This window comes from Oxyura jamaicensis, chromosome 1 (genome assembly GCF_011077185.1).
Source record: "Oxyura jamaicensis isolate SHBP4307 breed ruddy duck chromosome 1, BPBGC_Ojam_1.0, whole genome shotgun sequence".
Taxonomy (NCBI): Eukaryota; Metazoa; Chordata; class Aves; order Anseriformes; family Anatidae; genus Oxyura; species Oxyura jamaicensis.
Genome location: NC_048893.1, coordinates 3,795,265 through 3,823,252, shown reverse-complemented (window position 1 = coordinate 3,823,252; position 27,988 = coordinate 3,795,265). Strand labels below are relative to the sequence as shown.

At 41.4% G+C, this 27,988-nt stretch overlaps 1 protein-coding gene across 1 annotated transcript; it reads right to left on the bottom strand.

Moving 5' to 3' along the window:
• Nucleotides 1-25: 25 nt before the first annotated feature.
• Nucleotides 26-27,581, bottom strand: ITIH2 (inter-alpha-trypsin inhibitor heavy chain 2). Its single transcript, XM_035338222.1, has 21 exons — nt 27,397-27,581; nt 25,723-25,797; nt 21,013-21,048; nt 20,281-20,453; nt 19,466-19,570; nt 18,947-19,109; nt 17,598-17,705; nt 15,956-16,084; nt 15,146-15,262; nt 13,721-13,889; nt 12,444-12,569; nt 11,278-11,459; nt 10,080-10,265; nt 9,078-9,217; nt 8,316-8,488; nt 5,609-5,743; nt 3,963-4,076; nt 2,506-2,704; nt 1,639-1,811; nt 805-916; nt 26-358 (listed from the first exon to the last, which is right to left on the bottom strand). Exons 1-21 carry the CDS (start codon nt 27,478-27,480, stop codon nt 211-213), a joined length of 2,847 nt encoding a protein of 948 aa, XP_035194113.1. The 5' UTR covers nt 27,481-27,581; the 3' UTR covers nt 26-210.
• Nucleotides 27,582-27,988: the final 407 nt, after the last annotated feature.

The window sequence follows — 27,988 nt, the reverse complement described above, 5'->3', positions numbered from 1 at the left end:
AAGATACCTACTACCCTCCAGCATGTCACTTTATTATAGATCTATTTATTTTTAACAGAAAAGGGAGTTACATTTGAAACACTGATCATTTATAAAAGAATTGGTGAAGTCACCTCTGGTCAATCCGGCTTGGCAGGCTGACAACTGCTGTTCTGGGTGTGAAGAAGCAGAGATTTTTTTTGGTAATAAACTGGTTTAGAGCTTGAGCATTCAGGGTTTCTTCAAAAAGCTGTACAGGTGGGGGACGAGGTAATCTTTGTAATGCCCATCTATGAAACCTTTCCCGCTGTTGTGCACGAACCAGCACTGCACGTTAGTCCCAAACACGCGGTCTGTCCTGTAGTCCTTCTGCAGTCCCCTGTGAGGAAGAGGCCGCCCAAAATGAAGGTCAGGGCATGACAAGTAGATAAGAAGACATCGTTAATCCTGCTTGCTCATGGCACTGCAAAGTGGTGACTTGCGTGCCTTCCCTGACAGAGAGGAAACCACAAATGCAATGAATTTTATGGTTCTGTGACTGCGTGGGCTACTTGTGGGCATCCCAGGCACTTTTACACAGCCTGTCCAAGGTCAGATGATGGGCAGCTATATGGCCAGGACTGCTCATGCCCAGGTACAAATACCAAAGAACCCAACTTACATTACTGTCCCCAGTGTCTTGCCAAAAACTAAAGCCAGATTATTGGTTAGCAGAGCGAAAATAGAGGGATTTTTTTTCCCCTCAAGATCCTTTATTAAGCCTGCAGTCAGTGATGTCATTAAAAAGAAAAGTTTAGGAAGAGCAAAAAAGCACATTATGCCTACCTGGTAACAGTGAGCTTGTTTCCTTTCACTTCCATGGTGGCTTGTGGTTTCTCTGGAATTTGTCCAGGCCTTTGGTGGTGGATATACACTTCTGGTTCAGATGCAAACTGACCTGATCAAACAGAGATTCAAAGCTCTTTGCATGTCCTAACCTCCGTGGCTGTAATGTAAGCTGTTGCTGGGCACTTCTGAAAATCCAGACTAGCTGCAGCAGGCAAACCACTCCTGCATGGATGACAGCATCGCATCTCCAGCTCTATAGGATCACCCACACAGGGGGTAAAAAGCTCTGCTTCTCAGGCAGCAAACCTCTGCTTAAGCAGACTGGAGCTGTGAAGGGAAAACCACTTCTGCTGCACTGGGTTCCCACATCTTAAAAGGAGCCCTGGGTGGGTCCAGGGCTTTGAAGGCTCTTTTTCCCTATGAATCAAGCCCTTGGCTTTTGTTTTATACTATTGCCGGAAAAGGGAGAGCTGAATTACAAACTTTTGCACAGACCTCTCAGAAAGAAGGTTTGAGGCATTTGTTTCAGGCTTGTTTTCAACTCAACAGATTAGCCAGGCTGGGAAAGCCCTGTGACAATGTCACCAAGGCTAGTAGGCCTTTCATGAAAACACCTTCTGCAGCCAGGATGAGGAATTATCTCCTGACCCCTGATGTCCCACAGTGTCCTTAGAGCTTCCAGGACACGTTACAGGAATCTCTCCCATTTCCTAGTTGAATGCTTTTCATGCCTTCCTCATCAGGACGCAGAGATGGCTGATTCACTCAAAGATCTAGCAAAAACCCTTCCTATTGTCCCACTCTTCCCAGCACCCAGCACGCAGCCCTTACCTATCAGCCCATGTGCTTCAGGAGACAACTGGTTTTCAGGGGGGATGTAGATTCCCAGGAAGTCAACGTTAACTGGGTGATTCTTCCACACACGGTGCAGCAGAACCATGAAGGACATTTCCTCGCCCACGGTGATAGTGATGTTGCTTTCCTTCTTCACCGATATGAGAAGTCTAGCAGAGACAAAACAAAAATATGTCTCAGTTCAGCTGCCCACACATAAGCTCTCAGGCCTCTTGAGATGCTTTGGAACATCTGAAGCAACTGCATGGGGCTGGCAGGTAGGACAGGCCCCAAGAGAAACCCATAATCCTGGGAGTGGTCCCAGAGGTTTGGCAGGACAGCGTCTAATATGATACTTCATGACCACGTTCAGGCAACCAAATCCTGCCCTACAAATCTAAGCAAAGAATGGAGATTTAAGAAGTGAACCTGCTGCCTACACAGGTGTCCAGTGCTGGAGGGCATCCAGTTTTGCTGCCAACTGTTAATCTGCAGGTGAAGTTCTCCTGGCTGTTGTGGGTCATCTCCCATCTATCTGTGTATATCAGGAGTCCCTTGGGTAACTCAGATAACTTGAGGTGCTTATGGTCAGGTAACTGAATCTTGGTCTTTGTTAATACAGCCAGCAGCAGAGAGAGAAATTCAGCTCTTCATATTTATTCTTAATGAATTTAATAATTCCCTTGGCCATGCTGCCTAATCTTCATTAAATTCATAATCTTCATACTGAGATCTCAGACATCTAGCTAAGATGCACACAGCCAACTGTAGGCACCTTGCAGCCTGGATCCCACCCATGGGTGGGAAAACCCAATGTTGTGTTGCAGTCTCCACGGGGCAGCCAACAAATGCTCAGGAACTTACTGTTTCCGAATGATGTGTCCTGTGTCAGACCAGGTCAGTGCGATGCTGTAAGATCCATCCTTCAGTGTTATTGTTTCTGTGTTGATCTCCACTTTCAGGCCTTTGTTTTTGAAATAGAACCCAATTTTGCCGAAGTAGGTGTTGAGTTTCTTATTCTCTGCCTTCTTGGCCCCAATTAGCTGCCCATTGACAACAACTCCTGTGAAGAGCAGAGCAGGGGATGTTGCCTAAGTGTTGGAGCACAACCTAGAGACTTGAGATTCTGTTGTCAGCAGGGAATTCCATGGGATCAGCAGAAGTGGGACCCCCCTCTGACCCCTTCTAACAAGCAAAGAACTTATCAGATCACCTCCTGATGCTACTATTCACCCCTTGGCATATTAATCTGGTGGGAATTTATGTCAGGTGTTGCTTGTATTGAGTCGATTCATAAACCATTCAGTCCGTTGTGTGACAGGTGAGGGGGACAGGCAGTAGAAGGATTTCCCAATCATTTTCATCCTTCTGAAGAAAAGCTTCAATAGGCAAACCCTGGTTATTGGGAAGGTGAGCACATGAAGACAAGAAGATTCACCCTAAACTGTTCTAAGCCCCCACCATTTGGAGAATGCAGGCAGAAAACTGGATGCCAGGAGCTAGGTTCTAACCTCTGCTTGTGGTGAAAGTACCCTAGAAACCTGTGCCTCTGCTTTAATGTGGATCAGGAGTGACCTTAATGGTATGTGAGTCATTTGTGTTTAATGAGGGCAAGCAACAAGGCAAAAATTGCAGAACAATTTGTGTTCTGAATGGATTTCTAGAGTGCTATAGTCCAATCCCCTATTCAAAGCAGGTCCAGCTAGATTGGGTTGCACAGGGTCTTGCTCAGTTTAGTGTATTATATCTTTAATGATGGAGATTTCCTCACCTATCTTGTCCCCTTTACAGTATTTGGCCATCCTTATGGTGATTTTTTCCTAGTATTTAATCTCTAATGTGAACTTGATATGTTGCAATTGGCTTCTGTTGCTTCTTGTGCTTTTGCTATGCAACTCCGAGAACTGTCTGGCTGCATATCTACCTTCTGATTAGGTGGTTGTAGACAGCAACAAGATTCACCTTGAGACTTTGAGTACTTTTTTAAAAAATAAAATAAAAAAATGACCAACCCAAGCTCTGTCAGCCCCTCCCTGTACGTCCTGTGTTCCAGCCCCAAAAACATCTCTGTGGCCACCACCGACTTTGGTCCAGTTTATCAATTTATTTATTTATTTATTTATTTATTGTACTGGCAACCCTCAAATTGGACTCAATAATCCAGATGTGGATGGACATAACCACTTCCCTCAGTCTGCTGGCCATTCTCCTGTCACTGTGCATCTGCCTAGTAGGTATTTTCCCTGTTCCCTTTCAACACCTTACAGACCTGAGGGATGAAAAGTGTGACGTAATGTAAACTGTACTTTTAATTCCCTTACCAGTACCACGATCAGAAACCAAGTTGAGGATATCTCCAGGCTCTGAGTTGATATTAAAGCAGATGTTCCTCTGGCTCTTGGGCAGGTATATGATGAAATGTGGGTCGTTGTCCACTGAAACAGAAAAAAAAAAGAAAGAGGTGTGATAAGCAGGCCAATACCTGTCCTGGAGGACACAAGCACTGCTCAGCTCTTGGTGGTTTGGTGGTGGTTGCTATCTGACCATCTCCCTGTCAACATTCAGAGACATTCATCCTTCTGCTCATTGCCTACAGGGATATCCTGGCCAGCTTCCATTCGTTTACTGGTGTTCCTCATGTTTTGGAATCATTTAACTCTTCCTGTGCACTCGGCAAATCCTAGACCCTTGGCCAGGATTCTCTTAGCAGAAAGTGGTAACAGGTAACTTTCAGGGGGTGAAGGAGCTTTTAAATATATTGATTTTTTTGAATATACTACATTTATTGAATAGAGTCCTCAATCTTTTTTTCATTATTCTTACCAGCTCCTTTATCTTCTTCAGCTTGATCCATGGCCCATTCCGATCAATATTCCCCAGAACACAAAGAATTTCCAGTGCAAAATACTTGTGTAAGATGGGCAGGTAACTTTGCCTCATTCCCCTTCTTTTCCAAGCAGTTCCTTGACTATCTCTAAATCTCAGATTAACCCTTGATCTATGCTGGGAAGGGGTTTGATAGCTCTTTGTTTGATAGCTCTGTAAATACACCCATTCGCACACAGGCATAGTCACAGAGTTATTGTAGTAATACAGCTTTTATAGGCAGTGGTTTCCCCAGCTGGTTTGTGTAAAAAGGCACTGAACTGCGGCAAAGGCCCAAGTGTTAACAGGATCCGTCCGCCACCAGCACATTCAGAGATTTTTATCTACCACAGAGCATTCATGCTGTCATTTACAACGGTAGTAATTTTACGTTGGCTTTGCTGCTGCAGTGAAGCTGCTTGCAAACTCAGTGAAAGCCTCAGCCTTGGGGAAGCAGGCAGCAGCAGATGGGATCACTGGGATCCTATTGGGGTCTAAAATAGTCTCCCTCTTGTAATTTAGGTCATGTTTTTACAGATTCATTTATTCCAAGTCAAAATGACTCAATATTTTATAAAGAAAAGCTTAATCCTTGGGTGCTATATGGATCTGCAAGAATGTGATGGAGGTGGTTGTGATGTGGGACATCCATGGTTGTACCATGCACAGACCTTCAGCAAGGGCTGTATCGAGTGCCTTTCACACTGATGTCCTCTGCAACTGTTGTGGAGTAGCTTCATCAGCTAGTCACAGCAGTTGATTTATTCTCTTGTGCACTAGCTCTTAAATTAAGACACAGCTTGTATACAGTACAGAAAACTCAACAGGGAAAAATAGGACAGCCGATAGACACCTCCCTCGTCAGAGGTCCTGTCTGAGGCAGGATCCTTTGCTAAATTGCTGTGTTTCATTTTACTCTATTCCAGTTGCCCCAGCTGCAGTTTAAGAGCTGCTTTAAATCATTCATGGATGCTCAGCATCGTGTCACAGAAGCTGGAACTCCCAAAGTGCCCAACAACTATGATGATTTCCTTTATTTGTTTATTGGGTAATGAGTGCTGCTCTCTGGTGCTCCTCTGCAGAGAAATGCTGTAGCTTTTACCTCTGTTTATGCTCACAGCAGACACTGGAGGACTCCTTTGCTCAGGCATGAAGCTGACTGGTACAGCTGTGACATTGGCCCAGGCTGGGATACCTTTATTATTATTCGGTGCATTTGGAGTTAATCCCAAAGTGCCTGTTAAACGACAGTCATAATTAGATTTTTGTTAGTGCAGACATTTTAACAGCATAATTTTGAAAGTAATGCAGTGGATCAGAGACTGATGTTGCTATACCGATGTAAAGCAAGCACAACACTATTACTACAGGCAGATTTATTTACAATTAGAATGGGTTTGCTCCAGCATCACCGCCAGAGAAACATGACCTGCTTACCAGTGCAATGAAGCTGCACATAAGCTACTGGTGAAAAATGCAGCCTGACATTTTAACTCTTATTGAATAGGCCCCACTTCAGCAAGGCCCTCAAAGCAATGCCTTAAGTGTTCTGCCAAATAAACAACTGCATGTTTAAAGTCTAGCGTGCAGTAAAAAAGCTGTTCTGACTTCAGTCCTGAGTCCGGGGTGCCTGAAAATAGATATGACTGTTTCTGGATGCCCTAGGATGGCCCATGTGCATAAAGGACTGCAGAGAAGTGCAAGCATTTAGAAGGTAATCCCCTGCACGTCCCATTCTGCTAGAAGTTTCTCTCCTTTTGCCATAGAGAAGAGAAAGTAACGTGTCATCTCTCTCCCACTCAGTTCATAAAGCCATGTGATCTTAGATGATCCTTGAGACTTGGTTTTAATATTCTGGGCAAGACACAGAGTGGGGCACATGTTCTCATCAGCGAGCCATGCTCTGAAGGGTGCAGGGGGGAAAGGAATTAGAGGGACAACAGCAGGACAGTCACACCTTAAACCTGCATGGCTAGATCTTCCAAATGTCTCTCAGCATTCTCTCTCTTGAACCCGTAATGCAGATGATGGGTCATTTTTACTCAGCCAGTGTTAATTCTATTAGCACAGTCACACGTGAAGCCAGTGCAAATAATAATGGAACTAAAACCTGGACAGAACGTTGGGAGTTTCCAAGCCGTATTAACCCCACAGACTTTCAGGCATGAAGAAACTCTCCTGTGCACAGCCCAGTTTTGTAACAAGACTGTTCTGACAGAAGAACAGTTAACCAATCATTTGAAAAGTGAGTTATTCTGGTGGAAGACACTGAGTCTCTGTCTATGCAGACAGTGCAGCTCTAATGAGAGTTGTACAGGGACAGACAGAAAAGTCTGCTTCAGATTATACTTATGCTGATATACATAAAATTTTTGGTAGAGCCTGCATGTTTTGCACAATCATAAACACAGATCTACTTTGATATAACTTTGATAAGTTCCATCCTCTGCTAATGTTCAGGAGTGCAGATGTTTTGACCCTAATTTCAGTGCTGTTAAGTTTTGACTATTCTGTCACACGCTGAAAGACCAATGATAAAATCACTTAAGTCCTTTGCATCTTCTAAATCAAAATAAACATGATCTGAATGTCGGCTGGTGCCATGTGTAATGAATTCCCACTGTAATACATGCCATCTCTCTGCTGAACTGTTTGATAGCCGTGAGCTGTAGCACCCAGTAACAAACATTTCATTTCTCTTTGGGTCTCAGCTGCACACTTTAAAATTGAAAAGACACATAAATGACCTAGAAACTAACAATTGGCAGACATAGGAACCTCATTTCACTGAGTCAGCATCAGGACATCTTTATAGGTAACCAGGGGTGTGAGGACTGAGCGTGCTGGATGTGCTCGGAGTTTCCCCCAGGTCACAATCATTTTCAGTGTGAAATGCTGGATGGATGATGCTGCCTGTGGCCCTTATGTAGGTTGTTTCTTTCCTTCACAGCCAATTCTAAACTCTCCCACTTATTAATAAATTGTAAATCATTAGACTTAGATGCTCAAGGAGTCGATCTATTATTTTCTTTACTTTTTTTTTTTTTCTTTTACTTTTTTTACTGGTAGTGTTTTCCTAACAGCAACAGTTGTGCTTTTTCAAGTCGCTGGCTGATGAGGGCGCAAAATAGCTGCTGTTAGGTTCCACAGGGAGCACATGGATGGACAGGGATGACCCACAGGTGACAACAGTGTGACTGTGTGACTGGCTCTGTCATCTAATGCCAGGACAACCCAGCCCCACCTTATTTGGCTAGTCCTAGGGTTGCCGTAAGGAGGAACATGTATTGAAGTGATGGATTTAAAGGAGTAATCCAGAAGTTTAGTTAATAAGGGATTCTATATCGTTAGGACAACTCAGATTCCACATATGCTTGTGGCTGATTGCTAACAACCTTGGGAAACTTCCAAGACATGAAAGTGGTGATAAGACACAGTCTGGCCAATTCTACAGCTTGATTCAGTGTGGGGAACTAGACTTATCTGACCCAGTAACAAGACATTCAATCTGTGACGTAGCTGGTTTATCACAAAGTTCATCAATGCAATGTCAGCACATTCAGCCCTCACTGAATCTGATGGCTCCAAAGAGCACTTGTGCAACAGGATGCTCTCAGAGTGGCTGAAGATTTGGTCAGCTTTCCCTGAAAATACAGGCTGTCCTAAAAGTACATATACTGTGACTGAACAATGAACACAGTTGTTTTTAAAAATACAAGTAGAACCAGATGATCTTGAAGGTCTTTTCCAACCTTAATGATTCTATGATTCTAAGAGAGGTAGAGTAGTGGACAGACTGAGACACTGACCTGAGCAGCAGCCCCTTCTGGGGTCTTTGGGCTGGTCTGCCAGCATTATCTCATCTTTTTCAGAGTTCTCTATCAGCATGGCTGTGAAGGGGGTGACAATATGATGGTCAAGGGACATCTGCAGGATGGATTTGGTGATGTTCCTCTTCAAAGCTGCAGTGGGGGCTGTGTTTCTGGGTGGGAAATAAATCAGACGGCATAGTTAGTAGCTCTGCCTGCCAACTGCTGTGATTATGCCTCCACAAGCAATCACATAACCAAGCTGGTAGGATCCAGAGGTTGCAAGAAGGCAAGGCTGAGGACCTATGTGAACAAGCTCTATATAAGAAAACTATCCTTGGCTTCTGTGGCCTTTGGGGTGGACTCAGAGAAGTCCAGTCCCATCTTTTGGTCTCAATGGAAGACCTCATTCTGCCTTAGGTGGGATTCATCAGACTTCCTAAGGTCAATGGGCTTCATCCTGAAACTGTCTGTAACTCTTACTCTGGCTCTGAAAGGGAAATTAATTTCATTCACTCATACCCACAGCTGCATCTAAGTCTTATTCCTCTAATTAATTTCTCTCAAACCCTATTGCCTGATATCTGTGAGTGCTAACAATAGGAGTGTGAGGGGCTGAAGATATCACCTACCTTTATTTTGATTTATTTACCTTACCCATTTGAAGCCCTGTGAGTGGACGCATCTCCCTGTGGTCCCAGAGAGAACCAGATTGCTCTCCAGCTTCCCTTCCCTCCCACCACAGATGACGTTTCTCCTCACCTCTCTGCCAGCATCTGGTTGACAGTCAGATAGGCCCACAGCTTCTTAGTGAATTCAGGATCTGCATACTTGTCTTTCTTCATGAAACCATCCAGCTCTTCAACATCTCGCAGGGTTTCCATGACAAGCTCTGCATTTGCCTATGGAATAAATGAGAAATGAAGATAATGGAGGGTGAGCCAGGTGAATGGGGTGGCTCTGAGGTTCCCTCCTTGTCGCCTCTTGGCACGGGATGCATTAAGGACCTACTCTGGCTCTGTCCGTGGTTACTTCTAGATCAGAAAGTCCCAGCAGTGTTGGCCTGATGGCCATGGAGAAGGGAACTGTGGCAAGATGGTCTTCTGTTAAAGATGCTTTTAGTGACAGTGGATTAAAATAAGTAGAGCAGCTGTTAGCAGTAGCCAAAGAAGGTGCTACCGCATACCAAAATAAGAAGCAGTTTCTCCTCTGCTCTTAACAAAGCTCCTCTATCATCCCCTCAGGCTTTTCCATGTCCAATTCCTCCTGAGCAACAGAAGCCAATTTCTCCTTTTTCCCACAGGTCCTTGAGCAACACTATGTTTTGGTTGGGAACAAGATTGAACGTGCTTGGCTTTTGCAGCAAATAACAAATGATGACTCCCTAGCCCTGTAAGAGTGTGGATATTTTGATTCTCCTCAGAAAGAAGGAGCTGAATGTAGTATTTCCTCCCAACCCCATTCTGCTCCGTGAGGGAGAGCAGCCCTGAAACATGGGGAAAGTCTCATTGCACATGCCACAAGGCATAAAAGACCACTACTAGGACATCACCCTGTAGAGCCACCATCTAGAATTCCCCAACAGTGGGAGGTTCAGCCTTACAAAGAGCTACCTTAGGGAATCTCCGCCTGCACCTCCACAAGGCATGAAGGAGGAGTCCATAGTCTTAGAGCAAAATTCTGGTATGCAAAAGGAGACCATATGCACAAGTGAATAAACCAGCCCAAGTCCCAAGAACAGGTATCCTAGAGAGCCTCACTCACTGCTGTCGCTGTGACGATGCTTTCCAAGTGCTGCAGGTTATCTGTGTCCACCTTCCCAGCCACCACAATCTCTGAGCCACCAAAGTAGTTGTGGAAGCTGCTCTGGGTGACATCTGACACTGACTCCTGTGGGTAGTTGAACTGAATCTTCTTCAAGAGTGGGGTGGAGACCTGGTTGTAGAATTTCTGAGATGGGAGGAGACAGAGAAGTGAGTCGGTTGTACTGAAAGCAACACTCCTAAGTGTGCCATTCCTACTGAAAGGAGAGCAGGTGACAAAACTGGGAGCCTTGGTGGGCAAGGGGGACCTTCCATGTCCCAGTGAATGCAGAGTCCTTTATAGTTAAGTCTTAATACATATCTGTGTGGGTATGGCACAGAGGTCTGGCCCACATGCCGTGGAAATCAAAGGTTGGTCATAACCCCATGGGATATTATTACAGAACCTGTTTTCTGCCTACAACTTGACCACAGGTCTATATGGGCCTACATCAACTACCAGGCTGGTCAGCTCTTGGCTATTGTGTAAGACACATAGCTGCTTCCCACCTAATTCTTGCCCCAAATTAAGTCTCTGTCTTACTTTTGTTCACTTCTGACGGTCTACCTTTTGCTGATCCCGTTGTACTTGCCTGATGTGAACTAGGATCTGCACACAGCTGGGGTTAGCATATGGGACCAGAGAGAGAAAACAGGTACCCAAACAATGCAAAGGGTGGCAGCCATCTCCTACTAAGGGGCTGCACTCCCGGAGCTCCCAGAACTGAGAACTTTGTGCAGTGTGTCCTGTCACACCTGTCCTGGGAAAGAAGCGGTATTGGAGGTCTGATGAAATCAGTGAATTGAAATGGAATAAGGGTATAAACAGAATAGGGAAATAAGAGTTTGTTGCTGTTCACAGACTTGTAGCTAGAGGCTCCTAGAACTGTGCACTTTCTTATACTGGTAAATTTTGGACTAGCATTTAATATTTGTGTGTGGGCATTTTCTAGCACTGAAGTGGCCTGAGATAAAATCCTGGCCTTAATTTTAATTCAGAAGATCTATTTTTCAGTTAGGACTGTTTTATAGTATATAAATCCTACAGTGAGCAGTACAGTAAATATGCATTATAGATGCTATAAAAATTGTAACTAGGAACACTGAGCTCCTAGAAAAACTGGGTCCTTGATTTCAGAGGCAATGGGCAAGAAATACACCTTCATTTGGGCAGAGGTCTCCTGATTCCCAAAAATCCTCTGGGCCATGCCACGGTTGTCAGTTGCAATTCTCTGCAGGAAATCATAATCTACATCAAACCCAATCCCGAGGCAGAAGAGGGAGAATTCATCCTTTATGCTCTGCTTCACATTCTTCTGGATGGTAGTCAGCTTGAGCTCACCTTTGAGACACACAAAAAAATGACATCCATCTGAGCAATGGTGGAAATGAGAGTGTCTCTTGCAGTGTCTCTGGTTCTCTCTTAATTATGAGGAAAGTCTAGACAGCTAGCTCAGATGCCAAGCCTCCATAAAATAAAGTCAGATAAACCCTGTCTACAGTGACATTTGGGCTTCTCCCAGACGGAGATTCACAAATCATTTCCACTGAAGACAATTCCTTTGAACTATCTTGTGGTATATGTTGGTATATTCATTGTGTATTCAGGGCTTTTACTAACTTCCCAGGGAGTCTGCCATTGCAACTCATCTAGGCTTCTCTCAGAATTCCTATTCCTGCAGACAAAGACATCTCCATATAGGTTTGATTTGTCACATTTACGATGTCTTATGCCACCTTTGGCACAGTTAAAAAGCCAACTTACTAAAACAAAACAAAAATATTTAAAGTTTTTTATTTATTTATTTATTTTTAAAGTAAAACAAAACAAAACAAACCAAAACAAAACACCTTATTTTTAATGGCACTTTGTCTTATGGGTGGGCATCTTGCACTGATGGATTGCTTCGGACCTGTGTCAAATTCAGCCCAAATTCATTTGCTTTCTGCCTTATTTTCCTGATTTCAGTCTTACAGTTGGGACTGAATAGATTTGTGTGGGCTGAGATCACTGGAAGAGGAAATTTTCTCTAAGGTTGTTGTGCTTACCTCTCCTATAGGACTCATGCATCTCTGTAGTTGCAAGAAGTAAATAACCTGCATAACATAATGTGCTCATCTTTTGAAAATTTCTGTACAAAGCCCCATGGCATCTCTAGCACTTGGGCACTTGGCAAAAGAGCAGCAAGCCATTGGAAGAAAGGGGAACTTTTTTTTTTTTTTTTTTTTTTTTTTTTTTAACTTACTGTCAAAGTGTCTATGTGCTGCATGCATTTGTCAGGCTAATTCCACTGGCCTTTCTTCTCACTTAAAGCAGGATCCTTACCTACTGTTGGGTCTCCGTCGGAGACCAGTACAATCATGGAGACTGAGTTAGGGTCCAACATGCCTAAGTTTTGGGCTTCGTTCAGGATGAACGTGGCTCGGAGAAGAGCTTCATTGATATTTGTGCCTGTCAAAGACATAATGAAGAAAACAGGTTTGATTCTTGTTGAGTCTCTTGTCAAATCCAGATCAGTTCTGAGATTCTAATGGAATTAATTAGCATGGACAAAGACCTGAGATCAAGGCAGCAAACCCCCTCCTCTGTGATGCTTATGGTACATCTGCTAGCACTCTGGTTCCCTGAGGAAACAGAAGCTGAAAGGTGTTGCATGTGGGTCATTGTGTTAAACAGACCTTCTCCATTTTTCTAATTTATAATTATACCACGTATGGAAATTGACAGAATCAGCTAGGCTTTACATCTCTAGTAGAAATAGCAACTTAATTCATCTGCTGTAATTCATCTGCTCTTGAGTTTGTTCAGCAGCATGTTACTTTTTTTTGTACCAAGACATTGAAACATACGAATACTTATATGAATGTATACACACTTGTATATACACACACATACACACTTTGCAGTAAGTTCCATGATGAGACCAGATGTTGATACCCTTTTTCACCCCAGGCTGTTGTCCCCAGCTGGGCCCTCCCCACTGCAAGCAATTCCAGTAGGACCAGAATGAAGCCTCCAAAGGCTGAAAAAGGCAATTGTCCCTCTTTACCAGACAAGGAAATAAGACACAAAAAGGGTAAACAGCTTGTGCAGGGTGGCACATAGTAACTTTATGAACAGTCTACAACTGACAGCCTTTGGGGATGCTGGAGTTGCGCTGTGCAAGACATTGCTTCACAAAGCCATGAGATGGCTATGATCTTTCATGTATACTGGGGGTCTGTAAGGCTGCAGGTAGGCCCTGTAGATTAATGATAGCTGTACTATGGTGCTATAGTAATGCAGAGGTGACACACCAGCCACAGACATACCTCATTGCTGGGGCATGGTATCGTGGTGGTGCTAACAGGGCAGAAGAAGGGTCTACAGCTTTTACTTCCTCCCTAGGCTCACATCTGTCATAGTTTATTCAGTGGAAGGAGATGCCATCCCATCCCTTAACACAATAAAATTGAAGCCTTGCTCTCCTTTAGCCCCAGGGCATGCTTATCCCATCTCAGTAATTGGACTTTTTGTTAAGAATACTCCACCAATCTGAAGGTTGTATTAGATACCCATTCCTGTGATACTTCCGAGAGCACCTTGCAATCAAAACCTCATACCCCCGTTGGGATGGATTGTCTGGATGTACTTCTTAGCATCTTCAACCTGTGCTGGGGTGGCTGAGACTAAATTATCTCTCCAGCAACGGACGTTGTGGTTGAAGTCAATAAGAGAAAACTGATCGGCAGCACGGAGCTCACTCAGTATTGCCTTCATGGCCTCGATGGTCTGAAAAGAGGAAATTCAAGAGATGACAAGTTTAAGGTCCTGTTACTGAGAGCATCTTCTTAGCGTGGCTACAAGCAGATGCCTCTGATGAATAAGAATGTGAGTACTGGAATCCAAAATAGCATCTGCTTCCCAGATCTCTCCTTGTCTACACTTCTCACATAAAGTAGAACTTTTCTCTAGTGAAACACAGGAAAAATGCAATTAGCAAGAACAAACTCACATGTCTCAAACTATCCTTGCTTAACACCTGTTAAAGGTTGAGGTGAGAGAGAGAAGCAGTTTGTGAGACATTGTGGTCCAGGAGAAAGGAATTACTAGCTCAGGAGATTTAGCTCTGCCCACAATGCTGTCATTTTAGGCTGGGTAACATCTGTTTGAAGATAAGTGATTTTCAGAAGTAACTATTAGCCTGTTTTGCAGCATTGATTTCCCCAAGGAAGCAATCTGCCAAGCCTTAGTATTACGCTCTGAATCAAATTCAAATATACCTAGATCATCCCAGACCAATGTTTGTCTATCCAGTTCTTAAAAATCTTCAGTGACAGATGATCTACAGCCTCCCCAAACTCCCCCTCTCAGCACTACAAAGGTTTTTTTTTTTTTTTTTTTTTTTTTTTAATATTTAATATAAATCTTTCCTGCTGTAAATCCATCTGATTCCATCTTACTCTACCCTTGGTGGACATGAATGTCAGTTGCTGGGTTTTTCTTTTGGAACAACAGCTTGCATACTTGAATGCTGAGTATGTCTCTCTTTAGTCTTTTGCAAACTAAACCATCATTTTTTTTTATTATTATTTTTTACCCATGGGTTATCTAAACCATTCTTATGGTCTCAATGATTGTCTAAACCATTCTTACTGCTGTTCAGTGGGCAATCAACAATTTGTCCGCAACTTTTTGAAAGCACTGAGACTTTCTCAGGGTTTACCAATGGAAGTTTGAAAAAAAGGGGGTTCAGAGTCCTTGTAAAATGCTTTGTGATGTGTCAAATACAATTTTACTGTGGAGCTAAAATCAGTATCCTGATGGCAATATCTCTTCCTTACAACATGAAAGGAGAATTACAAATAATGAATAAAATCATGAAGACCTTAATTCACCAAATGTTCACCAAATTCACTGAGACTTTTGACAAGAGTAAAGTCAAGTAAAGGATCAGCCTGGTAATTCCGAGTGGCAGTCTGCCACAGAGTTGTACGGTAAAGCACATGGGAAGAGTTGGCAGGAGGTTCTTTTAGTCAAACACTTACTTGTTTCATTTTCAGTCCCCACATCGAGCCACTGACGTCTATAACAAACAAAATGTTTTTGGGCAGAGGATCAAGATTTTCCGGAGCAAAAAAGTGAATAAAGTAGCCATTAAAAATCTGCAAAATAAAATAAAAAGCTTCACTGTCAGGTGAGCTATGTTAAAAATGCCAGAAAACTCAACATAACAACAGAACAGAAAATGTTATTCCTCTTTATGGGCCAAATCTAACTTCATGCTCTGCACATATTTGTACTTGTAGCCTTATACCTTCTATACTCCAACTTTATACCAACTTTATATACCAACTTTACTGTTAATCAAGGAAAGCAGAGCCCAGTTCTTGGACAACTACCATGGCACTGGCATGAGGATGAATGAAAATGTTTTTAAAAGGCTGTTCTCTGTAATAATTCAAACACATAACTCTGTTGTTAAGATAAAAATAGTGATGTTCTGTCCCTCTCCTTATAATGTATTGGTACAACTTCCAATGAATGTCCTCTGATTCAACATCTAGTTATGAAAGACATTGGCTTGTGGACAAGACAGAAATCTGCTCCTGACTATATGTAGGTCCGTGCCTTAATCATAAATTAAGTAAATCCATTCTGCTCACTTAAAAACTCTCTGTTCTTTCAATTGGATACAGAGATCTCTCTCATGCCTGTTCTCCCTGAACATACCAGCACAGCTTCATTTCTGCCTACTGAACTGCAGAAGGAATACAGTGATGTTGTTTAGCACAGTTTGCCTAATGACAGCAATTTGTGTATTCACAGATCTCCCATCCTGGTTAAACAATACTTACTTCTAATTCTCCACCCGTGTTTTCTCTGTTCACATCATACTGTACCACAAAATTTCCATCTACTGCTGTGGAAGAGCACGTGGGGCATTTTCGTTGTTGAGCCATCGTTGGCTTGAAAGAAACATGTGCCTGGAAATGAGACGTGATCATCAGTTAATCAGATTTTGTGTGAAAGGTGGATCATTGAAATGAAAAGAGTTCAGCTATTTATAAAATATCTTATTTTACTAAAGATTTTCTTCCTTCTTTATTTACCCACTTGTTTTAAGTGAAAAATTGATGTGGTCACTTCAGAACAAAAACTATGCTAAGGTTTGCCTGGACATGCTGATTCAGTAGCAGCAACTGTGACACAAACATGGTGATCCATTTCTACAGCACCAAATCTTTCTATCAGAGACAGGCAAACCATTTCTAGTAAGTAATATGATGTCTTATTTAGCATTTTCCTAGTTGAAACTCTCCATAATTTTATCAATATTTGATTTTCTTTTTTTTTTCTGAAGAAATGAGAGTTTTTCATTTGTCTGTAAATTGAGTAGTAGAAATTGTTTTCAGTCCTGCAACTGGTTTTGCAGGTTTTATGTTAGTATTTCTCTGCTTTGACTAGATAACATGAAATTTCTTAAGAAGACATAATAAATGGATCCAGAAACAAACTTTCTCACATACTCAGTGCTTGTGCAGCATCTCCCTGATACTGTAAGATCTCTGGACCATGTGAAACATCCTCTCTGTTTCAATGTTATGAATACTCAGGACTACTGGCAATATTTTGCTATAAAACTGTTATATATGCTATTAAGAATATTGCCATGACAATAAAGGTGAATAATGACAACAAACAGTGCCTTCAGACTTGAGAAGAATGTGCCATAAAAGCAGCTGAATTAGTGTTCGCTTTTACTCTGAATTAGTGTTTTACTTATTTGCCTTCAAATTCATGATTAAACTCTCTCTGATGATATCTGTTCACATTAGCTCTGAATTAGTTTGCTAAACTAGGAATGTGTGTGAATGAGACATGAAGCTGAGTCTGGATATCAAGGAACAGACCTGATAGGCCTGATCAAGGCCTGATATAGTGTTATAGCAATATAAATTGATTTTGGGGTCTGAGTCACACACCTTGTGTTAGATCTCTATCTAAAAGTGAGAAGAGATGTACCCTATCAGAGTCATCACTAGAAGTTTCTTGAATTTTTTCTTCTGGAAGGTTTATCTATACACAACAGCTATGCTGAAGATAGCTAGGGTAAGAATGTCAAGGAAAAGAGCAGTCCTAAAATAATTCACCATTATGTTCTCAGTTGAAACTGAGATTATGGAGTTACTCCAGAGTGGTTATTCCACTTGATATTCATCACCTACCTTTTTCACATCCATCAATTCCTGTGTACTGCTCTTTCAGAATTACAAATGAAAGCTTTGTGCAAAGATGGGCAGACTACTCACTGTTTCTGTGCTGCTCTCACAGTGGTATTGGAGCATCTTGTATGTACAGTTAGGTAGCAATAATGAAAATACTGTATTTTTGTCATATTTTTCTGCGTGTGTAGCAGGTTTGAAAAAATACCATAACTGCATAGTAACAAATGTGAAAACTGAAGTTTTCAAGCTATTTACACTCTGTGACTGTTACCTTTTTCTCTCCCTTGGAGATGGTGGTGATTCCATCAAAATGATCTCCGAGGGAATTGGGAACATGTACATAGCGAAGTCCCTGAGGCTCAATAATGCGGACATCCACCTAGAGGCAGGAAGGGAGGACATTTAGCACAGTGCAGTGCCAGTGTTGTACACACTGGGTATCCCATAAACCCTCCCCAGGAAAACTCCAGAAGGAGGGTGGAATCCTCTTGAGAATATAGGGCTAATTTCATTTGGGGTGGGGATATACAATACTGAAAACAAATCATGATGGAAAGACAAAAAAAAAATGCATCCAAAGAGTAGAAGAGTTTGCTGGAAATGTTCATTCCCTCTCCTTGTGGCAAGCACTGGGACAGGAGTCAAGGGTGATACGCTGAAAGCAGAAAAGCATGAGATGTCTCTGCCTAAGTGCTGCTTTGGGTACTGAGGCCAGGAGGAATGTTAGGTGATGAGTCTTCCTCTCTACAAATGTTATTGACAGGACATAAAACTATTTTCATTTTTGGTTGGATGGCCAGGGTGATCCTGTTGGCCTGAGATAAGGGCGTTTCTGGATGTGTTTCTGAATAGTTAGTAGGTCTACTAGGAAGCAGGATATGGTGTCCTTTTTAGTAAGACGAACTCAGGCCTTTGGAAAGCTTGAAACAGACCACAGCCTGCACCAAGGAAATGTGAGCAGCAAACTTTCATTTACATCTTGTGCTGAAGCCAGAAAGTAAAGCAGAAGGAAAGCTGAAGAATGCATTTGTGATACAGAACCATAAGAACAGCCAGATGGACATATCCAGCTAGCCCTGAATCTTGCCTCTTGACAGATGATGGAGGACACCCTTGGATGAATATAAAAAAGAGAGTAAGAATAAAACTAATTATCTTTTGGCAGCCAGCTGTGGAGGAACTGTCATTCAGAGAACATCTGCTATCATAGGACACTATCTCATGAAGCTGGGATTATTGTAAAAACCCTTATTCTGAATAAGTAGCAAACCTTGTTTGTTTTCCTTTAGTCAAGGAAAGTTTACACAAAGTTATATATGGACCGAATCTTGTTTGCTCATGTGGTTGTGACGTGAGTCAGTCATGACTCTGGAGATGCACAACCATGTTACCATGAGAGGAGGAGGCAGGACACATTTGCTCTTCACTCATGTGGCTACACAGCTCTTGTCTTGAAGTGTCTGATGCTGGCCTGTGCAGTGACCTTGAGGCTATTTGCATCAAGACCACATAAAAGGAAGGAGCTGTAGAAGAAATGTCCTGCTGTAGGGCTCACAGGAATTTTGGCTGCCTTCTCAGGGAGGATTCACCTATGGGGTGCTGCCTACACACACCATTTACCTCCATGTGTTTTGCCAAGCGTCCTGGCTTCATGGAGATAACATGCTCATAGGAGCTCAGTTTCCTTCGAATCATTTCCTGATAATGAAGTTCAAACTGGATCCTCGTTCCTGGAGGCACATTCACTTCGGTTTTGAAGTTTTCCATATCCAAGGCATTGCTCCTGTAAAGTTAGCTGTGGTGTTATTTTGAGAAAATACAAGGAGAAACAGAGTTTTTTTTTTTTTTTTTTTTTTTTTTTTTCTGTTTTGGTTTAGAGTTACGCATTTGGTGAATCCAATTCTAACTGTGGACTATACCAGGGAACTGTTAGCCCAACATGTTTTATCAACCTGAAAGCAGAAATGCAAGTTAAGTCCCTGACAGTTAATTATCAGTTGCTCTAGGTAACCAAAACCTGCCTCTCCAACCCTTTTTCCTTCCTAGGGTCCCTCTTCATCTCTCTCCTCTTGGAATAGGCCAGCTTAGTCCTCATATGAGTAAGTTCAGTACAGTATCCATATGCCCAAATCCTTATACCTCACTATTCCAGCAGCTTTGCCTTTGGCTTTTGCTTGAGAGTACATTCTTCTGGCTTCAGATTTTTCTCGAATAGAACTGGTAAATGTTATACCATTGACATCCCTAGGAGACAGAACACAGTCAGTTTGTAAAAGAAACAATTTCACCATCAGTGACTGTTTTTTTACCTTTGAAAAACATCAGTGAAATCTAATCTCTTTATAAACTGGTGGGAAATAAATTAATAAGGCTCTTGTTTAACCCCAAATTAATGTTTTCCAGTAGGTCTGCATCTTTGTTCCCTGCCTGCTTTTTTATTTCATGTAACCAGCCCCCTTGTACTCTGAGGAGGAACTGCTCTTCCCCACCTCTTTCCCACCTTCCCCATCCTTTGGACAGGATCCTTTGAACCCATGTCCTGGCTGTTTAGAAACATGGATCAGTACATGTCTGCCAACCAACAGCTGGCTGCCACCTCTCTGAATGGATATAGAACCAAGCTAGCTTCTTTCTGTTCAGTGAGGGCTCTCATCTGGGACTCTCCTTTGATCTGGTGCCAATTTGCACAAGACAGGTAGTCTATTTGAGACTTCTGTCCTCTTGTCAAATTTTGTTGACATTGGCCAATGTCCCAACAATTACCAGGGACAGAGAGGTGGACAGACAGATAATACAATGACATGAGCCTTTCTGCATTGAGAAAGCATGTTTAAATTATACCAAAGCTGGAAAATAATGAGATGTTTTGATTTCATGAATATTTTGCTCCCACTATGTTCCCCCTTATTATCAAACCTACTAGAGCACAAGGCTGTTATCTGCCCACTACTTACATAGTAAAGTTGTCAATAAAGGCTCCTTTGGGAACTTGTACATCAAACACTATGTGCTGGGACCGTTTTGCATTATTCACCATTTTGGCTTGGATCATAGTGTTGGCCAACCGTGAGGTTATAGTGGATTGGACTTTGTAGCTGTAAAGACCTATCTTGTCATCGTCCTCCACCTGTAATTGAAAAATTGGCTCTATAAATTTGGGACACAGATAGAAAATATATTCTATATATATTTATTAAGCTGGAATACTTTTCTTGCTTCTGACCATACAACCAGTCCTTGGAAAGACCGTTGGTGTAATTCAGCGTAGAAGGGTTACAAAGTAATTCTCAACATCACATATTGAGGAAGGGGGACCTGCTGTTTGCAAGAAAGGTCGTAAATAAAAAAGACCTGAAGCATTGAATATTGGTCTAGTATTGTAAATGGTTAAACCATAACAAGTGGCAGAACAGTATTAAACCGGTATATTAAAATCTGCCTTTGTCTAATCACATTTGTTGCTTATTTCTTCATATTTACCATACTCTTCTCCCTCCAAGATCAGTTGTATAAACAGCATTATGCAAACAGTCGGCTGTTTAAAGAAAATAGGTTAATACCCAACCAGGAGTAAAAGCAAGGAACTGAACAAACAAAAGGATTGATTTCCAAAAAAAATAAATAAAAATGGTTAACTACAAAATCACTTTGTTCAATATTTTCCTACAGAGGAAGGAAAAACTCACCAGATCTTCAACATATCCCCAGTCGGATGTGCTTCTCTAAAAAGAAAAATACAGAGAATATATTTCAGCAGAGCTAAGAGCACAGACTGTGGCTGTTTCGGACAGTGGTAACTACATAAAAGCTGCTTCCGAAATGATCAGAATCAGTTTGAGTTCTCAGACGCAGATTGCTTTTGCAGATTCCTTTTGTCTTATTTTATGTATTTATACATGGGATCTTGGAGCATGTGATCTGCCAGCTGTGACTTAGATGCTGTCAAAACAGAAAGGCAGCTCTCTTCTTTTATTTGATCATGTGAAGAGAACAAAAAAAGATGCTCTTGAGAACATATGTATTTCTTCAAGAATAAAAACATCCTTTGTGAAAACAAAACATGCTGGCAAAAAGTCATAGGCAGAAACCCTAGCTTTTAACAACAACAACAACGAAATCTCTTGTCTTGGGAAAAGTGGAAAACCTCAAAACCCTGGAATTTGTAGCTCTTTTTGTTTTTATTTACATTATAGAATATTTATTTATATTATCAAATTACATGCAATATGTATTTATATGAAAATCTATTATGTAATTGATGTTATATCAATTTATACACTTTTATATATGCAATGTTAGTTCTGCATGCATTGCTTAGATGAGCCGAAACAATGCTCATTAGTGGTTGTTTTTATTTCCTGCCATATGAATATTTCCATTTGGGAATTTCTCTGAAGAGGTGGTGACATCTTGCGTCCACTTGAATCATTCTGTTTAATTCCCTGAAACTTAAACTCATAGCAGCAACCCTGGGTTGGGATTTGGCTCTCCTAATTCTAGAGAAAGATATAATTGCTTAATACAGCTGTCTACATTGGTTTTATCATCATGATCGGGCAACCTCAGCTCTTCAGAATCAATGGGGTGATTCACTTCATCTGGAAATAGATATCTTCATTTGGTTGAATGAATTCTGCCCTACACCTCACTGACTCTACCGATTAGGGGAGTGGGTGCCCACCTTGCTGTCAGTTGGGGTTTCAAGAGGTCATGAGGCTCTTGTAAGTCTTTCTTGTTATCTGACAGCCCATAAGATGGTTTGGATTCCCCGTGCTACCTCACACACTACTAGATGCACACATTAAGACAACAAAATTAAGGCCTTCGGCTTCACTGATGATGATCAGGAGCCTAGTTCACATATTGATGGATAAATTATGAAAAAGTACAAAATACAATCCTATCTCAGTTTTAATTAGCACTTGAAGCCAAAGGGACTCCAAACTACAGAAGATGCTTATAACTGCTTTAGTCACATGGTGCATATAAGGCTTGCAACATTTAGTAATTTAGTAATTTAGTATTTAGTAAGCATTTAGTAATTTTTTTTGAAGCTAATTTATATACCAGGAAAATCTAGGGGTGCATAAGAGGTGATATATGTTGTTGCAAGATCATTTTAATAAGGTGATGTAAGGATTCTTTGAAGCCCAACAGATAGACTGAAGGATTTCCATCTCACTGAGAACACATTCAGGTTCTTATTTCATAGCTGTACAGGTTCCACCTGAAACATTCAGACTGGGATTTCAGTCTCTGGAAGTTTATGGCACTATAGATACCCTCTGCAAAGCAGGCTGGACTGATCCTTGCAGAATCCATCATGAAACTCTACAAACATCATTGTACAATGAACTGGACCCTTCACATCTGATAAAGAATCAGACTGTGAAGAAAAACTATTGTCCCTAGAGATATCCTTAGGGTAGGAAACATCACCACTGTGGATACTAATTAAGAGTAAACAAACCTCTAATGAAACAAATTCAATTTTGAATTAGTACAATGGGGATTTTTTAAAAACTTTTTAATTGTGGTACCTTAGTACATTGGGGAGTTTTTATTTTTAATTGTGGTACTTTTCTCACCCACATAAAGCTTTCAAGATGCCCATGTTTCCTTCCTGACTGTTTTTGTGAGGGTGGAGGAAAAGGAGGAGGCAGTGATGGAGACATGGGCTTATCACTTGTACATGCAGTGACTCCCACAGCTTCTGTTACTGATCAGACATGGGGTGGGCCAACCAGCCCCCCTGGGATCTCAAAGGTTGCAGAGTGTAGCCTCTCCAACAGGTCAAGAGGACAGAGCTGTAGATAATTACACTTCAGGTTTTAGTGCTGGTGTGATTGCTGAAAATATGGCTTTTGAAGAGACTTCTGTGGCACGTGAGATTTATGCTATTTCTAAAATGAAGACTTGGGGCTGATATTTTCCTTTACACCACATACAAATCTGCTGATGACCACACTGCATTGAAACAATACCTTGCACAACACCTGATGTGCGGTAAAATGCATATTAAGGTGGAGACAAGAAGTGCCTCAGGAACTGTTCTAAGGATCTGGTCTTAATCAATTCAGAGCCCTATCTTCAGGGTATCTTCTCCTGACATCTGTGCAGGCTATGGATTTTTAGCCCTCAGTAGTGGTCTTTGTCCAAATCACTGTGCATGAATGTTGCAACTGCTATGCAGTCTACTATGAATTAAATATTGGGTGCTTCAAACTGCCTGTTATCCAGGGCTCCTGACTCTGGCTCCTTCTGTCTTGTCCAGGGAGGAAGCAGCCATGGTGTCTAAGGAAGAAGTGCATTATCAGAGGTAATGCATTACAAGAGATTGCAGGGCGTTTTAGGTTATCTATGGGATGCCTCCAGCAAGTTGATTCCCAAGAATTGTTTAAGGACAGGTTGGATGGGGCTTTAAGCAACTTGGTCTAGTAGTAGGTGTCCCTGTCTATGACAGGGGGTTTGGAATTAGATGATCTTTATGGTTCTTTTCAACACAAACCTTTCTATCATTCTATATTTCCACCCTCTCTCTCTTCCCTCATTTCCTTCCTATGCTGGTTCTCATGGAGATGAAACCAGGCAGAACAATGAGGGAAATAGATCTGATCTTACAGGTTGGAGGCTCTGGACAGCTGGGATCAGGACCAGGCCTGCTACAGAACACCCTGCCTTGCAGTCTAGACACAAGCGACATTATCTCTAAAACAGAGATAACGGTGCTGCTCCACCACACAAATGTTCACAAGGTTACCTGCATTCCAGCCCATCAGGGGTTTCTGTGGTCTCTTTCTGTGTTCACAAGGACCATTCACATACCTGAGACACATTGATTTTGGAATTACTTGGGAACAACTTTTTATTTTATTTTATTTTTCAGCAAAATACTTAATGTGGTGCCTAGAAAACAGTTCTTTCTCTTTATAGCCTATCAGTATTGGCTGCAGAGGACTTCTCTTGTTTTCTTGCGAATGGGCTAGTGAGCTCACTGCAGGAAAAAACAATAATTTGGAAGATTGTCTTCCTCTAATGAGAGACAATAAATAACTGTGTATCCACTGTTGGCCAAAGGCTACAGTCTCGAGAGGATTTGGTTAGTTCATTTTCATTCATTAATCTAGTTCATTTCATTTATTAATCTATTAATCTTTTAACACAAGGGTAATTCATCCTGCAGCTGAGACCTTCACTCTACTGGTTTGCAAAGACTCATTTGATAGGTAAAGAATGGGAAATAATATACGGATGTAAGGAATAACTGGTATCATTAAAAAAAAAAAACACCACACTGGTAGAATAGCAAATTATTGCATACATATGTCTATATCACTATGTATCTAGAAAGTCGGGGACAAAGGCAACATAATACATATGGCACTAATATAGATATCTTGGAAAGAAATGATGCCCCAAAGAAATACAGCTAGAGAGGATTTCTGCTTAGATAGTCATTACAATATTTAAATACTGGTCTGGCAAATGTGAACTGACTTAATTCATATTTATGTTAAAATCGTCTATCTTTCTGGCAGTGTACTGGGTGCTTTAGGTTTCAATAAACTACATTTAGACTCTGTGCAGGGCCCATTCAAAAAGAAAAGCCTTAGGTTAAAGATGAATCACGTTTGCCTGGGCTTAACTTCAAAGATGCTGGGAAATCCAACTTCATTCAAGAAGATCTTTTGTTTTTACTGTACTGAGCAAGCTCAAGAAAGGGAACACCAGAGCTATGGTGGAAGTCAAGGTCCACTACAACCGTCATTGTTTTCATTCAGTGTAATAAAAGTCATCATCTTTAAATAACTGATATCGTTATTGTTTCTGTTAATTACTACCATGCAAAACACAAGAAAACTCCTGCAATGTTTTAAATGCTTCTGTTTCAGAAGCTGACAGAGTAAAATTATCTGCAACACATCAGCATGCTGGAAAGAAATTTTCTTCCCTGGTTTCAGACTCTACCTGATCATTTGCTATGTGACACTGTAATGCGCTCTTTTGACCTGCGCTAAATATGAATGAATGGACTATCTGCAGCACTGGAAGGTTTGAACATACATTGCCAATGTCAAAAGTTCTTGCCTTCAATTTTATCATGGAAAAGCCCCACAGATATCACACACAAAATCAGACAAATATGTCCATTGCTTATTATCTGTATTATGTTCCTACCTTAGGAGCTCAGGTATGAAACAAGACCTTGTGCTAGGTACTACAGAAAGGATAGTAGCTGTTCTCCCAACAAGATATGTGGAGGTCTCAATGTATATAAGGACTTGCAGGTCCCATCTGATTGCACTTTCACAATCCTTGAAATGGAACAAGCTGCCTGGGAAGAGCTCCCAGGGATTATTGATTCCCTTTTCTTGAAGCATTTCAGGGTACTGTACCTGGTACCTGCCATTTCTTGTCTTGGAGACTGGAGGGAATCCCTCGATTTCCACGTCAATCAGGTTTTCCACTTCCTAGAGGAGAAAGAAGGGGAAAGAAAAAGGTGTTGCTGCTGTCTTACAGTTTGATTCATCACTTGAATTGTTGTTGATTAGCACTATGAGTTCCAAGAGGAATTTACATCCCCTTGGTGCACATGCAGAGCAGAGGTTTAAACTACCTCCGACCAAAATGCTGCATTCAGTTTCCTTGTGTGGCCAACTAGCTTTATACACTCTTAAGACATCATGACCTTCACCATCATTTTACAACCTTTTCTTCTGAAACAATGAGTAAGATTTAATACACTGAAATGCCCATAAAAAGCAAGAGGCAGATTACCATTGGAATGGGTCCATCTATGTTAACTTCAATGTTTCAGATACTGACCTCACTTAAAACAGCAAGTTCAGAGAATTTATGTAGAAATTGTAGAAATTAGAGACCAGTAGAAATTGTCTCTGATTTTATACTTGGGAATTAAGTTTGACCCACTGACTGCAAAGGAACATCAGGTCTTTTCCAAGTGCAAATCCACACTGATTCAATTAGAAGTGTGTCTTTTACACCACAGCAAAACTCTTAATTAAAGTTTGTTAGCAGTTTAATTTCTGGCAATAAAGAAATTTAAGTTCATGAGTTGCTCTCCAACTTAAATGATAGCATACACACAAAGTTTCACACAAAATTAAATTGTTTAAGCAGATTGATATTAAAGTGATGTAATATCTATGGTTAGAAAGGAGCACAGAACTATTTTTTCTGGAATATTTTTGAAGAACATTTTCTAGAATATTTATGGGAATCACAAACACAGGATAAAAATCTCACTGTGTCATGAAAAGTGCTGTAAGAAGACAGAAGAAGAGAACATCCCTTCTCATTAATTCTTTTTTTCTTATATTTCTAATTCTTATATTGCAATACACACTTGAATCTTGAATTTGAAACAGTTTTCAATTCATTTGGAAATAGGTGTAGACACCCAAATATAAATTCACCGGAGTCTAAGGGGTTTAAATCCAGACCCAGCTTTCAAGTCAAAACTATAACTGAACTTCTTTTTTTTTTTTTATTATATTATCTGTCTTAAGCAATTTCATGCTCTTCTATAAATTATCTCATCTTTCTGCTAAGAAATGTACAGTCAATGGGATCTTAACGATATATTTGAATTCCTGTTAACGAAAAACTGAGTTCATATGAAACTTTGCTGAAGTTCATCGTGGTCCATACAGGAACCCCCATCCACAAAGATAACTTTGTGCTGGTTTGCTGTTTATTTCAGGGAAACTGGATCTAAACCACACTGAAGGTCTCAGCATAGAAGCCCACCTGAATTAAATCTGGTTAAAACCACCAGAAAAAGGCAAAGTTGAGTTAAAAATATGGAAAGAAAATTGTAGTTACGCTTATAACATCCCGGCTTTAATAATATTAAACAACAACACTAGGAATGGCAGGTGAAAACCAATTATCAACAATTCCATTTACAGCTCGGAGTAGAAGAGAATTCATGGGGCACAAGCAGAATGATGAAGCAATGACCCAATTCCGCCGTCACTGAAGCCAGCCCCAACTGATCTGGACTTCAGCAAGCAAGGCAGACCTAGGCCCTGCCTGGAAATACTCACATCTGGGATTTCGTCGATAACGAGGTCAAAGCTTCCTACTTCAGAAATGAGGAACAAAACCATTAAGCAGACCAGGTGCTTCATTTTCTTCCTGCTTGTCTCCTGAGAACAGCCCGCATAGGTACTAGACACAAGATCTTCCCCTCTCTGAGACAAGTTCAAGGAAACGGCTTGGGGTTATGTAGTATTTTGAACAAAGTTTTGAAACGCTGACTTTGTTTAGGCCATAGGTAAATATTTGCCTTGCAACACAAGTCAGAGCTGTGGTGTCCGAGCAAGGGTTATCCAAACAGTGTCTTCGCTCGCCTCTGCCCTCGATAACAGCTCCGGCTTGGATAGGCTCAGTTCTTGCTTTTGTAGGTTCCCATTGATGTTTGACTAATTTCCTGCTAGGCACAGACCTTGGGGCACCCAAAACTTTGAAGGATCAAAGCAAGAACTCACTCCCAGCCTGTTTGTTTATAGTAAATGAGGTGGAGGCTGGTTCGCGGAGTGATGGAGGCAGCGATATTGTGCTTCTTGAAGGGCCCTCCCACCCGGCCACCTCGCAGTGGTGGGCAGAGACCTTTGGGCTGGATCCTGACCCACACAA

What these genes read in the sequence shown, in the direction of transcription:
- ITIH2 (XM_035338222.1), bottom strand. Translation starts at nt 27,480, where the DNA reads ATGAAGCACCTGGTCTGCTTAATGGTTTTGTTCCTCATTTCTGAAGTA. An exon ending in AGACCTCTGCCCAAATGAAG is followed by an intron (nt 10,266 to 11,277) that starts GTGTATTTCTTG and finishes CTCCCATCTCAG; the next exon opens with AAATTCTACAACCAGGTCTC. An exon ending in GGTTTCTGATCGTGGTACTG is followed by an intron (nt 2,705 to 3,962) that starts GTAAGGGAATTA and finishes TGCTCTTCACAG; the next exon opens with GAGTTGTTGTCAATGGGCAG.